General features: G+C 49.0%; 2 protein-coding genes across 2 annotated transcripts; both read right to left on the bottom strand.

The window, feature by feature from the left end:
• Positions 1 to 5,909: 5,909 nt before the first annotated feature.
• Positions 5,910 to 6,828, bottom strand: LOC148813476 (uncharacterized). Its single transcript, XM_088908268.1, has 3 exons — positions 6,547 to 6,828; positions 6,172 to 6,283; positions 5,910 to 6,034 (listed from the first exon to the last, which is right to left on the bottom strand). Exons 1-3 carry the CDS (start codon positions 6,784 to 6,786, stop codon positions 6,024 to 6,026), a joined length of 363 nt encoding a protein of 120 aa, XP_088764394.1. The 5' UTR covers positions 6,787 to 6,828; the 3' UTR covers positions 5,910 to 6,023.
• A 78-nt stretch (positions 6,829 to 6,906) lies between these two features.
• LOC148813475 (uncharacterized) lies at positions 6,907 to 10,070 on the bottom strand. The gene is made up of 7 exons (XM_088908271.1): positions 9,986 to 10,070; positions 9,643 to 9,909; positions 8,742 to 9,258; positions 8,549 to 8,650; positions 7,653 to 8,276; positions 7,479 to 7,534; positions 6,907 to 7,390 (listed from the first exon to the last, which is right to left on the bottom strand). Exons 2-3 carry the CDS (start codon positions 9,837 to 9,839, stop codon positions 9,150 to 9,152), a joined length of 306 nt encoding a protein of 101 aa, XP_088764397.1. The 5' UTR covers positions 9,840 to 9,909; positions 9,986 to 10,070; the 3' UTR covers positions 6,907 to 7,390; positions 7,479 to 7,534; positions 7,653 to 8,276; positions 8,549 to 8,650; positions 8,742 to 9,149.
• Positions 10,071 to 15,893: the final 5,823 nt, after the last annotated feature.

Below are 15,893 nucleotides of genomic sequence, written 5' to 3'. Positions count from 1 at the left end.
ACAAACATTAACAATTATTTTACTCATCCCAGAAGACTACTTGCTCTTTTTTATTTGAATTGGGTTGATTTCCCTCGCCGACGGGCTCAGCTACTTCAGGAACAGCTTCTGTGCCACTCGCTCTGGACGCCGTGAGGGGCAGCAAGATGTCAACTCCATTTCCCAGCAGGCCACACCAAACAATTACCTGGCTAACTGGTGGAATCCCATTGGTCAGGAGACATTTAAAAAGCAGGCAGCGGAGCCCTTCAGTCTGGCCTTGGCTGGGGAAGAGAGTGGTTGTGCTGAGCGGAGCAGGAGAGAGGAGCTTCAGAGCTGTGCTGCTGGTGTGTAGGAAGAGGAGAAGGTCTGAACTGGGAGTGCTGGCTTTCTTGCCACAGGCCTGGTTTGAAGCTGGTGGCGGCTCCAGGTAAGAGCGAGGGTCTGTCTTGTGGTTTCTGGCCTGCTGTGTCCCTCGCTGTGAATAAAGAGCACCGCGGTCCCTTACCTTGTGGCTGTGAGTGTTTGTGCCCAGAGCTGCCCTGCTGGGCCTCCTGCACTGGAGGACTGGGCCCAGGTGAGCCCCTCGACCCCTCCCAGCTAAAAAAGATGGGGAGAAAAACCAGTGATGAGTCTCTGGCTGATCCCTGTTGCTGAGGGTCTGACTACAGTGGGGTGGGTGTCAAATGACGGGGGGTCACCAGCACCAGTCCACACCAGGTCCCTGAGAAACAAGCACAGGAAGAAATAAGGGCCCCTGCCCAGTCTAGTTCTAGAGGTTCATGAGGGCTCCTGCTGAGCCTCCACTGAGAGGAAAGAGAAACACTGGCCCTGCCAGCACCCCAGAGCCCCCCTACTGGCCTTCAAACAGCAGGAACACAGATCCCCCTCCCAGGGGAGAGGACTGATTCAGGACGAGATTAATAAAACCTGAACCCAACCCCTAGCACAGCTCCTAGTTCGTTGAGAACCACCCACCTTGTCCCTCCATCTCTTCCTTTCTTAAAACTGCTCCCAGTTTCTCTGCAGCTCAGATGTCCTCTTCCCACCCCCAAGTCCAACTAACTGAACAGACCCCTGCCTCCACCTTCCACCCCTCTGCAGGAGCTGAGCTCCCATACCCTCCTTATATACACTAGCTGAGCCTCATTAACCCAGGGGAGGCAGCCTATTGGCCACCATCATCCTCATGGCCTGCTGGGAAATGTAGTTCAGGAAGTCGTGCAGCAGGACAGTCCCAGTGAGAGTAGCAGAGGGTTGAGACTGTACCCCTCCCTTCGCCCAGTTTAAACACACTCCTACACTGCCCCACCTGTATATCTCAGTGTAAGACCAGTCCAGCCTGGAGTGGATGACTGCAGCAGGGAGCCAAGAGCAAGGTGGTGCGTTATATTGAAAAGAAAGCAGACTGGTTGGCTCTGGAATAGTAACCTGCTCTCTTCCTCTTCAACAGTTAAGAGCTCCTGCTCAACATCTGTCTCTCAGGGCCACAGGCAGCAGGTGGATTAATATTCAGTCTCCCCAGTACTTACTGGCTTCACTCACAGCTCAGTCAGCTCTCTCACCTTTCAGACAGAGGGGTGGTGTGTTTGTACACAGCTCCTGCTGCACACAGGCTACGTTTCCTCCAGGAGACCTATTCCTTCTACCGGCACACAGACCCCACGCAGAGCTCTGTCCTGGAGCACAACTCCAGCCAGGAGTCACACACCTCTCCCATAACCCTGTCACAGCTCAGAGCAGTTAAATCAGGGAGCATTATGACCTTAAAAACACATCTAGGGTCCCACCCACCGTCACAACACAAAAGAACAACAGAGAGATCGGACTGCCCTCTGGAAACAAGTCCACTTCCTGATGAGCACAGAACAGAACTAGCATGTTCCTGTTCCCATGGGGTAGGGAAAAATGAAGCAAAAAAACAAACGGCGATGAGCTTCAACCAGAAAAAAAGGAATTGTACCTGAACAACACCGTAACAAAAAAAGAAGTTTCCCCAACTGCCGCCCGTCTACACCCCGCAAACCTGAAAACCCTGAACACATCTCCCCCCTCTCTCTGAAACGCAGCACTCACCTGACTTCATTCCCCCCATCCCACCTCTCAGGGGGGCCTGTGTGGTCTCATGTTTCCTGTTTGAACACCTCCAGCACAGTGGTTTTATTAACATGCAGCACCCAGGGGTGGGGGGAAAAAAGGCTGCAGCTGAAGCCTCACCACACCGTGGTGTAAAACACACGAAACAGCTCCGCCCAGGAAAAGGTCAACATCTCACAAGCTAAAGCTTAAAAAAAAAGGGCAGTTTGTCACTGACAGCAGCATACGGGTGAGTGGACACCGGCAGATTAAAATACTAGTAAGAGTTTAGTACAGACATCTAACCCCTTCACCCTAGAGCAGTCCCCCACCGCCTGTTACAGTACTGACGACAGCTCTGAGTACAGGAGCCAAGGAGTATTACAACAGCAGCTCCAAGTCCCGTCAGCAAACCCCAGCACATTACACATGTTAGACTATTGCAATCAAGTACAAGTGAGAGTGGGACAAGTCTGGATATTACACTGTAATACAGTAAACACTATAGGGGTAACAGATTTAGACATAAGTGAGTATGATACTGAAGCACAGACCACAGATCAGAGTACTACAACATAATACAGGTAACAGATCACAGAGCAGTACAGTACACAGGGCTAAGACTTATAATCAATTAATTATAGGTGACCATTTCAGGTAACAACACGTTACACACAAATAGAGGAAAGTGATTACAACAGTGTGAAAGTGACAGTGTAGAAGACTAGTCCCTGTATTATACTACTACAGTACACAGGCATGAGTAAGACTAAACAGCACAGGTGAGTTTTAGACAACAGTGAGTACTACAACGGCACAGCAGTAATGGTTCACATAATACAGTACACAGGGCTGAGTATTACAATCAAGTACAGATGACATTGTCAGATCGAAATTCATCTTTTACTCACAAATATGGTAAAGAGTGATTACAACAGTGTAAAAGTGACAGTGCATAAGACTAGTCCACATATTACAATAGCACAGGTGACAGTTTTAAGTATTCCAACCCCCCAGAGGTAATGGTTTATATAATACCGTACACAAGAGATTATTACAATAAAGTACAGGTGACATTTTCCTATAAATCCACAATGCTTGTGTTACATTATAGTACAAGTGACAGTTCAGTATACCAGTCCATCTATTACAACACCATACACTACAGAGGTCTGAGTATTAACATACAGTACAGATGACAGTTCAACACACCAGTTTTACAACAGCACAGTACACAGGGCTGAGTGTTATAACACAGTTCAAGTAGGGATCTATGGCAGCAGCTGTAGGCAGCACAGGAACAAGTCCAGGTTTCTTCCCTGCTGAAAAGAGAAGAAAGGAAACAAGATTTCAGCTGTGGAGTTTTCTTCACACCTGTTAGTACACAGCACAAGTGACAGTTCAGTATGACATTAGATCACAGGTGACAGTTTGGAACAGTGGTTATTACACTGTGGTATAATCCACCTGACTGGATGACACAGCACAATATAGAAAATCAGGATATCACACTAGATTACAGGTGACAGTTTGGTACACTGGTTGTGTTATTACACTGTAATACAATACACATGAATTGATATTAAAGCACAATACAGGGGACAGTTGACATCACAGTACAGGAGAGAGGGCTGGGTATCACAATACAAGTGACAGTTCACATCACCCTACAGTACACAGGTCTGGGTATTACACTCAGGTACAGCTGGAAGATTTGGGCAGAAGACTGGGTGTCACACTGAAATACAATTCAAAGAATTACTGTTACAAAAGTGTAGAAGTGACACTTCAGTACACCAGTCTATTATAAGAGCACAGTACACAGGATTGAGTATTATAATAGAGATTAGAGTATTAAAATACACTGCCAGTGAAGGTTTCAGAAATGGTTTGAGCACTGAGTAGCACAAGTTCAGTTTGAACAAGAAATCAGTCCACTAGTTTAAGTATTTTAGTACAGTCCAAGGGAGAGCTGAACACACAGATCTGAGAATTATTTTATTTTAAAAGGTGAGAGTAAAGCACACAGGTGTAGCATTGAGTATTAAAACTCAGTCAAGGTGAGTGTAGCACACAGATTTGAGTATTAAAGTACACGATAGATGAAGGTTTAGCATACACGTCACTCAATATTACAGATCAGTACAAGTCAGAGTTCAGCACACTGGTGTATTAAAGCTCAGTACTGGTGAGAGTTCAGAACAAGTCTGAGCACCGGAAAATAGTACCAGTCCAACATGCGAGTTCACAGATCTGAGTATTGCAACACAGTACAGGTCACAGTTCATCACACAGGGCTGAGTATTCTAATAGTACAGTTGACAGTCCAGCACACATACTTGAGCATTAAAATACACTGCTTGTGAAGGTTTAGCATGCGTGTCACTGAGGATTAAAGCTTACTTACAAGTTAGGGATCAGCACACTGGTTTCACTTTTATAGTACAGCAAACGTGAGTAAAGCACACAGGTGTGTCATTGAATACAACTCCAGAGAGGTAAGAGTGTAGCACACAGATGAGTATTGAAGTACACTACAGATGAAGGCTCAGCATACACGTCTCTGAATATTGAAGCTCAGTACAAGCTCACCTCCCTGGTTTAAGTATTTCAGTACAGTCCAGGTGAGACTTGATGACAGATTGAAGTATTAAAGCACAGTCAATGTAAGAGTTAAGTTCACAGGTTAAAGTATTACCCCACATTACAGCTCAGTGGAGAGGAGAGTTCAGCACACAGGTCTCAGTGTTAGAAACACAGAAAAACAGTACCCGTTCTGTTGAGTACACTCCAGGTGAGAGATGAGCACACAGGTATCAGTATTAAAGCACAGGAAAAAGCACTGGTTTAGTCTTTTAGTCCAGAACTGACCACACAGATCTGAGAAAATTTAAAATGAGAGTAAAGCCCACAGGTGTGTCAGAGTATTAAAACTCAATCAAGGTAAGAGTGTAGCACACAGATTTGAGATGTAAAGAACACTGCAGGTTCAAGTTAAGCATACGGGTGTGTCACAGAATATTAAAGCTCACTTACAAGGTAGGGATCAGCACAGTGGGTTAATTATTTTAGTCCAGTCCAGGTGGGAGCTGAGCACAGAGTTTGAGTATTCAAGCACAGTCAAGGTGAGAGTTTAGCACACAGGTGTATCACACTGGTTTAAGTAGGATAGTACAGTTCACATGAGGGGTCAGTACACACTTTTGAGTACTAAAGCACAGTAATAGGTGAGAGTTCAGCACTCATGTGTCAATGTGAGAATTAAATTAAGTACAAGTTCAGCACCCTGGTTTCAGTATTACAGCACAGTCCACAGGATAGCTCAGCACACAGGTCTGTCATTGAGTATTAAAGCTCAGGACAGGAGAGAGTTTCATATACAAGTGTGAGGATTACCAGTATTAATGCTCAGTGGAGATGGGAGTACAGTACAAAGGTTTGGGTGTTCAAGTATTATATAGGAAAGACTTCAGCACTCTGGTCTATTTCAGGGAGTAACAAAGCTCAGTACAGGTTACAGTTCAACACAGACATATCAGTGTACTAAGGTACAATACTCTTGAGAATTGAGTACACCATTGTCAACACTCCACTCCCTACAGTACAGCCACTAATAACCATGATCAGAACAGTCCATCTGAGCAACGTACCTCACTCTGGGGTTCAAGACTGTGTCCCCTCTGGAATCAAACCTGCAACCCACAGTCAAAAAACCCTGTTTAATACTGCAGAAGTGTAGTGTTTTACAGAGCACAAGCAGCTGGACTGAGAGAAAGACACAGCTCAAGAGACAAGCAGAGAGACGTCACAGAGACCGACACAAGGAGGAAGAAAGACAGGAAAGAGCTTCTCACCTCCATCCCAACTACCAGCCATACCCGTCTTCCCACTGGCAGCCTCTGGACAACAATACAGGAGAGAGAGTTCAGCATCAATCCCAACACCACACCTGCCTCTCGACTAACTGCTTATGGACATCCTGGAAAATTAGGGAAAAGAACTCAGGACAGGGTGCAGAGCCCGACATTGTGTATGAAGTTTGTACATTTCCTGGAAAATAAGGAAAAAAAAACAGGGATAGAGCAGCTAACCTCTATCCCAACTCCTCATACATACCAGTCTTCCCACTGGCAGCCTCTGGACATTCTGGAAAACTACAGAAATGATCACAGGACAGAGCGTCAACCTCCATCCACACTAATCTTCCCACTATCTTCCTCAGAACATCCTGGAAGATCAGGGAAAAAAGAACACATGAGAGGGTTCAATCTTCATACAAACCCATCTTCCCACTATCAGCCTCTGGCCAGCCTGGACAATTAAGGAAAATATAGTCCAATGTCAATCCCAACACCTCTTTCATACCCATCTTCCCCCTGGCTGTTTTCTGGACATCCTAGACAGCATCCAAACTCCAATCCGTCTTCCCACTGTCAATTCTTTTGGACACTCTAGAAAATTAGGGAAAAGTTACAGGAGAGGGTAACCAACCTCTATCCCAACTCCCAGCCATACTGGTCTTCTCACTGTCTGCCTCTGGACATTCTGGAAAACTACAGAAATGAACACAGGGCAGAGCGTCAACCTCCATCCCAACACTTCATCCACACTGGTCTTCCCCCTGGCTGCCCCTGCACTGGAGTCCATCTTGACCTTTGACCCCTGACATTGGCGTTTGAGCTCAGAGAGCAGGAGACGCTGCTGGAGACAGGAGAGACCATCAATTCCCATTCTATCTTCCTATCCATACCAGTCTTCCCAGTGTGAGCCTCTAGACATCCTGGAAAATTAAGGAAAACAGTCCAATGACAATCCCAACAACTCATCCATATCGATCGTCCCACTGGAAGTCCCTGGACTCTGGGAAATTAGGGAAAAGAGAAGTGAGCATCCAACCTCCATTCCAACTCCTCATCCATACCCATCTTCCCACTGTCTGCCACTGGACAGCCCGTCGTCTTCCCACTGGACATTTTGGGAAAACTACAGAAATGAACACAGGACAGAGCATCAACCTCCATCCCAACACTCCATCCACACTGGTGTTCCCACCGGCAGTCTCTGGCCATCCTGGAAAATTAGGGAAAAGAGATAGGAGAGAGAGTTAACCTCAATTCCAAGTCCTCCTCCATACCCGTCTTCCCAGTGTCAATTTTACGGACATCCTAGAAAAATCGGGGAAAAGATTATAGGAGAGAACATCCAACCTCTATCCCAGCCATACTTGTCTCTCCACTGTCTGCCCCTGGACATCTTGGAAAATTAGGGAAGAGAAAACAGGAGAGGGTTCAATCTTCATACAGCCCGTCATCTTCCCACTGGACATTTTGGAAAACTACAGAAATGAGAAGACAGAGCATCAACCTCCATCCCAACACTTCAACCACACTGGTCTCCCCACTGTCTGAAAAAAAGATTCCCACCTCCATTCCAACTCCCCTTCCACTCCGTCTTCCCACTGTCAATTCTTTTGGACATCCTAGAAAATGAGGGAAGAGAAAACAGGAGAGGGTTCAGTCTTCATACATACAGGTCTTCCCAGTGTCAGCCAGCAGACTTACTGGAAAATGGAAAAGAGACAGGAGAGAGCATCCCACCTCCATCCCAGGACACGCTGCTGTAGGCTGCACAGCTGTGACAGCTGGTTCGTGTGTCTGAGGGCAGCAGTCTGGCTCTGCAGTCTCTCTGTGCCTCATCATCCGTGTTCAGTCCAGCGTTCACCTGTCACTCAAGATTGTGTTAATTCAACAATAACAATACTTAACCAGGCTCTAATATCAATACTAGTAACTTTATAACAGTTCTCCTCTCTCACTAGTAGGGTTGTGTGTTCATGCCCTGAGTGCGACACAGGAGTGACAGGACTAACCTGACCTTGTGCTCATGCTGGACTCGGGTTCGAGAGTGTAGTGTCAACAGCACACTGACCAGGTTCTTGTGGGCGAGAGACAGCAGGAGGTCAGGATACAGCCCTGAGGGTCACCCCCTGGAGCCCCGATAGGAGGAGTCCACTGGCTCTCCGCCTGGAGCTCGTCTCCCAGGAGCAGCCTGAATCAGGGTCACCTGCACCTCTTCGTCATCATGATCATCCTCACAGGCTCCAGCAGGCAGGAGATCGGGACACCCTGGATGTCTCCTTGAGACGACTCCTACTCTGTCCCCTCGGAGTCTGTGGATCCAGATTGGTCCGATCAGCACAGATCATGTAAGACCAGCGTCACCTGCGAGGGAAAGCCAGTGAAGGAGAGACTCACCTCCATCCCAACTCCCAGCCATACCCGACTTCCCACTGGCCACCTCTGGCCAGCCTGGAAAATTAATGAATAACAGTCCAATGTCAATACCAACATCCTGGAAAACTAGGGAAAGAGGCAGGAGGAAGCACCCAACTCCCCATTTATCTTCCCATCCATATCTGGCTCTTCACCGGCAGCCTCTGGACATGTTGGAAAATTAAGGAAAATACAGGAGAGGGTATAATTTTCACACACACCTGTCTTCCTACAGTCAGTCTCATCATGGAAAATATGGGACAAGAGAGTATCCCACTTCCATTCCAACTCCCCAGTCTTCCTAGTGTTTGTCTCTGGACATCCTGGAGAATTAAGGAAAAGAATTCAGCAGAGAGAGTCCAGCCTATACCCGATCTCCACCCCTACGTGTTGTGAACCAACGTGCCCACTGACCTCAGACCTGGACAGCTCCCGGGCTCGGTAACCCGCTCTGTAGAGTGTAGAGGAGAAGGGCAGCTCTCTGCAGACCACAGTGGCCCTGAAAGCAAGGAAACAGCGCCTGTGTGCTCTGGATGGGGACAGAAGGGACACTGAAAGTCGCCCAGTTTGTGTCCCGTCCCCCCAGTGAAAGGTACTCCGATACTGTACGTCCCACACCTGACTCACCCAGGTGACACCAGCGATCCTCTAACTCCAGGGAGGGTCTCCTCCCAGTGACGACTGTGGGAAGATCCAACAGCACACAGCCGCTGGGAAGACCTGCGCTGCGGTCATGGAGATCAGGAGGAAGAGCCTGAAGCAGACAGGACCGTCAGAACCGAGGGACACAGCTCGAGGCTCGCCGTGGGTAGTGCTGAGGAGTCACTGAACCCATCCTGGTGGACTCCTCACAAGATCCCGATACGAGCTCCCAGGAGTCGGGATGAGAGGAGTCCCAGCACAGTCCCGTGAGGGTTCGAGATGAGGTCGACTGGAACGACAATGGCAGAGAACACAGGAGACACACAAGAGGTGTATTTCACAAGACTGGCTCAATCAGTTGTGCTCCTGCAGAAAATAACAGCAATACTGCTTCTGTTGGTCTTACTCCAGCTAAAAACAATACTTCTAGTGCAAGTGGGGCTAATAAAAACATCCAACTAATATTAATACCGTTAATAAAACTAACAATATTTCCTCAAGTACAAATATCAATACTGGTAGAATATTAACGGTTCTCCTCTCTCACTAGTAGGGTTGTGTGTTCATGCCCTGAGTGTGACACAGGAGTGACAGGACTAACCTGACATTGTGCTCGTGCTGGAGGGTGGTGTTGGACTCGGGTTCGAGACTGTAGTGTCAACAGCACACTGACCTTGATCTTGTGGATGAGAGACAGCAGGAGGTCAGGACACAGCCAAGAGGGTCACCCCCTGACACCCCGACAGGATGAGTTCTCTTGGGGCTCCAGATCTCCACCTGGACCAGGGGCATCAGCAGCTCTTTATCAAGATCATCCTCATCCTCACAGGCTCCAGCAGGCAGGGAGGAGGAGGAAGGCAGTCGGGACATCCTGTCTTCCCAAGACAACTCCTGCTCTGCCCCCTGGGAGTGTGTCGATCCCAGACTGGTCCGATGATCCCTGCAGGATCGATGAAGACCAGCGTCACTTGTGAGGGAAATCCAGCGAAGGAGAGACTCACCTGCTCTGCACTCACCTGCCTGGCTGATGGGGGGTCCCCTGTTCCCCTGTCCTCTAACTGCAGGTCTGGGGGTGCCCTCTCCAGCCTGGTACAGTGTTGCCCCACTTCACCCCTGGTTGCCTGATCCTGTTTCCCAACACGGGGGGCAGCTCCCACATTCCCAGTCCCCCCCACCTGTCCCACAGCCTCCCTGCAGGGTCAGGTTCCTCCTGCAGGAGCTGTGTCTGGTGGGAATAAACATGCCTGAAGGCAGCCTGTGCTCCACCGAGTCCCGACTGCTCCGGTCCAGAGCTGCTGTTCTGGTGACCCGTCCTGGAGAAACACAGGCGTGTTGTCCACAGGCTCTCTCTCCCCCTTCGGAGGTTCTGACACCCCTGGGCTCCTCTTCATTGTGGCACAACTGGGCTCCTCCTCCTCCTCCTGGTCAGCCCGAGCCTTCGGGGGGGGTCCAGGTGCTGGGCACCTCCCAGAGTCGAGGTCCAGGAGGAGTTTCTTCCTGTTGGCTTCTCCCAGATCTTCCAGACTCCTCAGGCCTGAGCCGGGCTGGGAGGAGGGAACCTTCCCCGAGATCCTGGAGCCCGACGTCCAGACGAGACGACCGGAGAGATGGAGCCGATGGGGGAGGATGAGGGCGTCGGGGCTCCTGGTGTCCGACTGGGAGAGAGCTCCGATGTTGGGGCGTCTGTCCTTCCTCTTGACCTGAAATTTCCCACAAATAATTCGGTAGCCTGATACCCCAACTCTTGCTCTCAGCCAGCTGGTACCCCAACACCCCCTGCTCTCATCAAGACTATCATTAGCTTAATAATTAACAATTACAATAAACATCTAGTACATTGAATATCCAGGACAGAGATTGACTAGTAATTACAGGGAACTTGTACAGTAACCATTGAAGACAAACACTGGCTTAGTGTTGAACAGTTAAGGTGAAGACCCAGTAGAGTCAAGTCAGTGATCACTCAGGAAAGAAACTGACTAGCAGAGTGATGAACATGCCAGTGAATATCTGTCAAAGTGACTAACCAGTACAGTGAATTTCCAGTAAATATTCAGGAGAGAGTATGTGTACGTGACAGACCAGCACAGTGAATATGTAGTAAAGCACTTCAGTAAACTGTAAGGGACTACAGTTCCACTGAAGAAACAGCAAACATCACAAAATAACTAATCAAGGAAAAAACAGTTCACCAACTAAACAGTACAGTTCCTATCCAAGAAAAGGGCTCCGTGTTGTTTCTCTGCCTGGTTTGTACAGAATATTGAGTCAGGTGCTCCAGCAGGAGTTTCTGACTTCCTCTGCTCTGTGAGCTCCACACTTCTGTCCTGTGAATCACACAGAGCTGCGGCAGGGATGAGTGAGAGGTACCTGCATGGGGACAACACTGAGCTCTTCCTCCCAGTGTCTCCCCGCCCCACAGCCCCCCAGTGTCTCCCAGTGTCCCCACTGTCCCCAGGTTTAAACAGGTCACCTCACCTGTCCCTCCTCTCCAATCACACTCCTGCTTCTGGGCTCAGCAGTCTTTTCAGGAGCCCACCTACAACTGAAAAACAGGATTTATCTGTACAGTGAGTAACAGACAGCACTCTGAATACACCATGTAGTGATGACTACAGTGATTATTAATACTCAGTGCAGTGATGATTACAGTGAACACCCAGTACAGTGATTAATAATACTCAGTGCAGCAATTATTACAGTGAATACCCAGTAAATTGACTATGCTGAAAACCCAGTACAGTGATCATCCCTCAATGACAACAGTTCAGTGATTATTAAATACCCAGTACAGTGATGATTATACTGAATACCCAGTCCAGTGTCTGTCCATCACAGAGAATAAGCAGCCCAGTGAACAGCCAGTGATCTTCTATTACAGGGAACACTGGGCCAGTCGGAGCTGTGCTGTCCCCTGCAGAAGACCTGTCCTGAGGTCAGAGTCACCGGTGGTCTCGCCCTGTCCTCTCTGGGGTCCTGCTCACGGGCCTCGTACAGGTGCTGGAGCTCCCTGCAGCCCCAGAGTGCAGGATCCGGTACAGGCCAGCTCCTCGAACCCGGCTCTTCCTCCTGCTGTGAGGACGGTGGCCCTGAGGTTCTCAATGGAGGCTCTGGCTCAACTCCCCCATCACCAACAACGGGGCCCAGGGTTCGACTCCTGACCCAAGACTCACCTCCCACAGCGAATCCCAGAGTCCAGGCCAGGACTGGGAGCAGACCGGTCAGGGGCGAGTCCAGGAGATCCACTTCAGACCTCTGCCGGCTCTCTTCCGGAAGAGCTTCCTGAGAACCTGCTGGAAGGCCCCTCTGAGACACCCGTCCACAGACACGACCACATGAGCCCACAGACAGTCCTCACCAGCCCACTGCCTGCAGGTGCACCCCCATCCATCACTAGAACCCCAACCTGCCCTGGTCACTCCACACTCGCCCTTTCACACCGACGTCTCGCACAATAACCAACATTCGTGCAAAACTTCACCTGGTGTACAGAAAACACTGGTTCTGACTGAAGCAATCTTATTGGCAAATACACTAATATTTTAAATGATGAAGTTTCCCCCTGAAGTAAGAAGAAACAGCACACATTTACAGTCTAGGTGTTAGTTTATAAGAGAAGCCTGTAAAACAAACCAGCAGGACTCAGTTTTCAGGGAGAAGCTGTGGAGTGAAAATGACTCAAGACAGAAACAGAACTGAGAACAGTCCCTCTGTCTCAGCTACACTCTCTGACTCTCGCTCATGTTAATGTGTATCAGAAAAACCTGTTTGTTATTTTTGAGAAAGGGTGTAATGTAGCGGCCTCAGAATAAATATTTTTCTTTTTTTGTTTAACAATGAGAGGATTTACAAATACTACACAAAATAAGATCAACTGCTTTCACCTTCCGGTTGTTTTTATTATATAAACAATTTACATTATGCCAGCACAGATAACACAAACACGGTCTTTTAAAGAAATAATGTCACAGACCCGTTTTAATGATTACTTTAAGAGCAGCTGTGTGCATCTTTCGTTATTTAATGCTGTAAACAAATATTTTCCATTATAAACTCACCGAAAATTTTTGTGGGTCAGTATTATTATATCCAGGGTTGTAAATATGCATTTGACGACAAAAAATACTTTCTTTGCACCATTTAATGGGCTTTGAAACCTCATGTTAAAGCACCGGTTTATCCCATAAAAAACAGAAACTGAACCAAACAATGGATTTGTGTATAAAACCGACCCGAGCTGAAATATCCAATGTCTTTAAGCACAGACACACACTGCTGGGTCTTTAACCTTAAACAGCCCACAACAGACACACCCGACTACACGTGTGTATTTGCTTACAACGCGACGCTTCTCAGTTCCCCAAACATTTTGAAATCGTTTCTCAAAATAAACACAAATGCCTCTAAACACGAACATTAAGTTTGTTTTCAAAGCAGCGAAACTATTTTGTAATAAACGACTCAACGCTGACAAAGGCACTTCAGACAGAAACTGCGCAACAGGCAAATAAAATACATTTTTACCCGCAAAATCAAAACACCACGGACTAAACACCACAAAACACAAGACAGCCTAAACTTTGTAGAACCGTGTTGTGTCACCAGATACAACCGCACAAAGCAAACGAACCCCAGAAATATTCACCTCGCGTTTCAGTTTAAAACACGCCAAAGCACATCGCTCATGTATCAGCTTTCCAGCAAATGTCCCTTAAATTACCTAAAAACGCTTCCCCTTACCTTGGAAAAAAAACGTTTTAGAACAGTTTAAAACACGACAGAGCATATCGATAATTTATCGGTAACATTTAAAGCAAAGGTTTGCTAAAGGTGCATCAAAACGGTTTCCTTCACCTCGAAAAATCACCGGTGTGTTCTCGCAGTAAAAGCAGCGCACCTGCTCGCCTGAACACACCTCACAGCCGGAATGACGACCAGCCCCTCCCACCGGCTCAAGTAGCCCGGCTGTGGAAACCGCTCCTCTAACAGGCGGAAACCTCTGTCACTCAGCGACCTCTGGCCAATCAGAGACTGGTCTCCATCGCGCACCCGCCCGCTCTGCCTTCCCACCCTGTTACTCATTAAGACCTCAGACCAGCTCACGGTCACCTGCACAGGTGCGATGACAGGCTTATGCGCGTGTAGGCTCCAGGACAGAGACATTGAGGAAACACCAAAAACACAAACGCACAGCAGCAGCAACAAGGAGTTGAATAACACACATCTTTAAAAAGAGAGCATCGGTGTGAGCCGGCGGTGGGGTAGAGTTCAGAACTTGAGTCACTTGGGAGAAAACACAGAAACGTGCAAGTAAAAAAAGAGGGTACAATCGCTTTTTTAACTGAAAATAAGCCCCATGTAGGACCAGCAGTAGTGAGGTGCAACATCAAAATAATACATCAATTAAATCATCTAAGGGGGTCTCTTTAATTCAAGACCCCAGCCCAGCCTGCACTCAGCTCCCTGTAAGTGCCCAGCAGTCTGATCCGCTCCAGGTGTGACAGTGCAGCAGTCTGATCCTCTCCAGGTGTGACAGTGCTGTCAGTCAGACTCCCAGTGCCCAGCAGTATGATCCTCTCCAGGTGTGACAGTGCAGCAGTCTGATCCTCTCCAGGTGTGACAGTGCTGTCAGTCAGACTCCCAGTGCGCAGCAGTCTGATCCTCTCCAGGTGTGACAGTGCTGTCAGTCAGACTCCCAGTGCGCAGCAGTCTGATCCGCTCCAGGTGTGACAGTGCAGCAGTCTGATCCGCTCCACGTGTGACAGTGCTGTCAGTCAGACTCCCAGTGCGCAGCAGTCTGATCCTCTCCAGGTGTGACAGTGCTGTCAGTCAGACTCCCAGTGCGCAGCAGTCTGATCCGCTCCAGGTGTGACAGTGCAGCAGTCTGATCGTCTTCAGGTGTGACAGTGCTGTCAGACTCCCAGTGTGCAGCAGTCTGATCCACTCCAGGTGTGACAGTGCTGTCAGTCAGACTCCCAGTGCGCAGCAGTCTGATCCGCTCCAGGTGTGACAGTGCTGTCAGTCAGACTCCCAGTGCGCAGCAGTCTGATCCTCTCCAGGTGTGACAGTGCTGTCAGTCAGACTCCCAGTGCGCAGCAGTCTGATCCACTCCAGGTGTGACAGTGCTGTCAGTCAGACTCCCAGTGCGCAGCAGTCTGATCCGCTCCATGTGTGACAGTGCTGTCAGACTCCCAGTGCGCAGCAGTCTGATCCGCTCCAGGTTTTACAGTGTTATCAAAGACTCAATCCTATAAGAGCTCTTCAGGCATTCTGAATGTGTCACAGCCCTCTCACTGTCTAATTCTGAGGCTTTCACACACAAGCCCAACACTAGTGACGCTGAGCCCAACAGTTAATTTCCCAATCCCAGCTCCGCCCAACCACAGCCCTCATTCCACTACATTCAGAAACCCAGGATCCGTCTCACCACCACACTGCCCTGCAGGAGGATCTGCCTCACTTCCCTGGAGGGGTGTCAACATCACACCTGCCTTCCCTGGGGGATGATGGAGGACCGGTTCCCCTCGGACAGGAGCTGGGCGCCCTGCGTGTGCGGTTCTGCAGGCTGGACGGCCGTCAGGAGACGTGGAGAGACGCCACAGCCCCCCGTCAGTCTCGTTTCCCCTGGACTCTGCCTCCTTCTGCAGCGTGAGTCTGCAGGGCGCCGCTGGGCTCCGAGCAGCAGGACTGGGAGTCTGGACAAGAGGACAGCGCCGCTGGGCTCCGAGTAGCAGGACTGGGAGTCTGGACAAGAGGACAGCGCCGCTGGGCTCCGAGCAGCAGGACTGGGAGTCTGGACAAGAGGACAGCGCCGCAGGGCTCCGAGCAGCAGGACTGGGAGTCTGGACAAGAGGACCACTCCCACTCTCCTCACGGAGGTCAAGACCACCGAGATCTCAGGGAGAGCGCGTCTGGCCCCTGGGG

This window comes from Atractosteus spatula (genome assembly GCF_055471065.1).
Source record: "Atractosteus spatula isolate fAtrSpa1 chromosome 10 unlocalized genomic scaffold, fAtrSpa1.hap1 SUPER_10_unloc_1, whole genome shotgun sequence".
Taxonomy (NCBI): Eukaryota; Metazoa; Chordata; class Actinopteri; order Semionotiformes; family Lepisosteidae; genus Atractosteus; species Atractosteus spatula.
Note: the sequence above shows the minus strand (reverse complement) of the source record. Positions and strands in the feature narration are given on the sequence as shown.

Bases quoted from the DNA above. Each gene is read 5' to 3' on its own strand.
- LOC148813475 (XM_088908271.1), bottom strand. From the start codon at position 9,839: ATGTCCCGACTGCCTTCCTCCTCCTCCCTGCCTGCTGGAGCCTGTGAG. The intron at 9,259-9,642 runs GTCAGTGTGCTG...TTGTCGTTCCAG, and splicing joins CTCTCATCCACAAGATCAAG to TCGACCTCATCTCGAACCCT.
- LOC148813476 (XM_088908268.1), bottom strand. From the start codon at position 6,786: ATGGGAATTGATGGTCTCTCCTGTCTCCAGCAGCGTCTCCTGCTCTCT. The intron at 6,284-6,546 runs GTTGGTTACCCT...CTGATCTTCCAG, and splicing joins GGCTGGGAGTTGGGATAGAG to GATGTTCTGAGGAAGATAGT.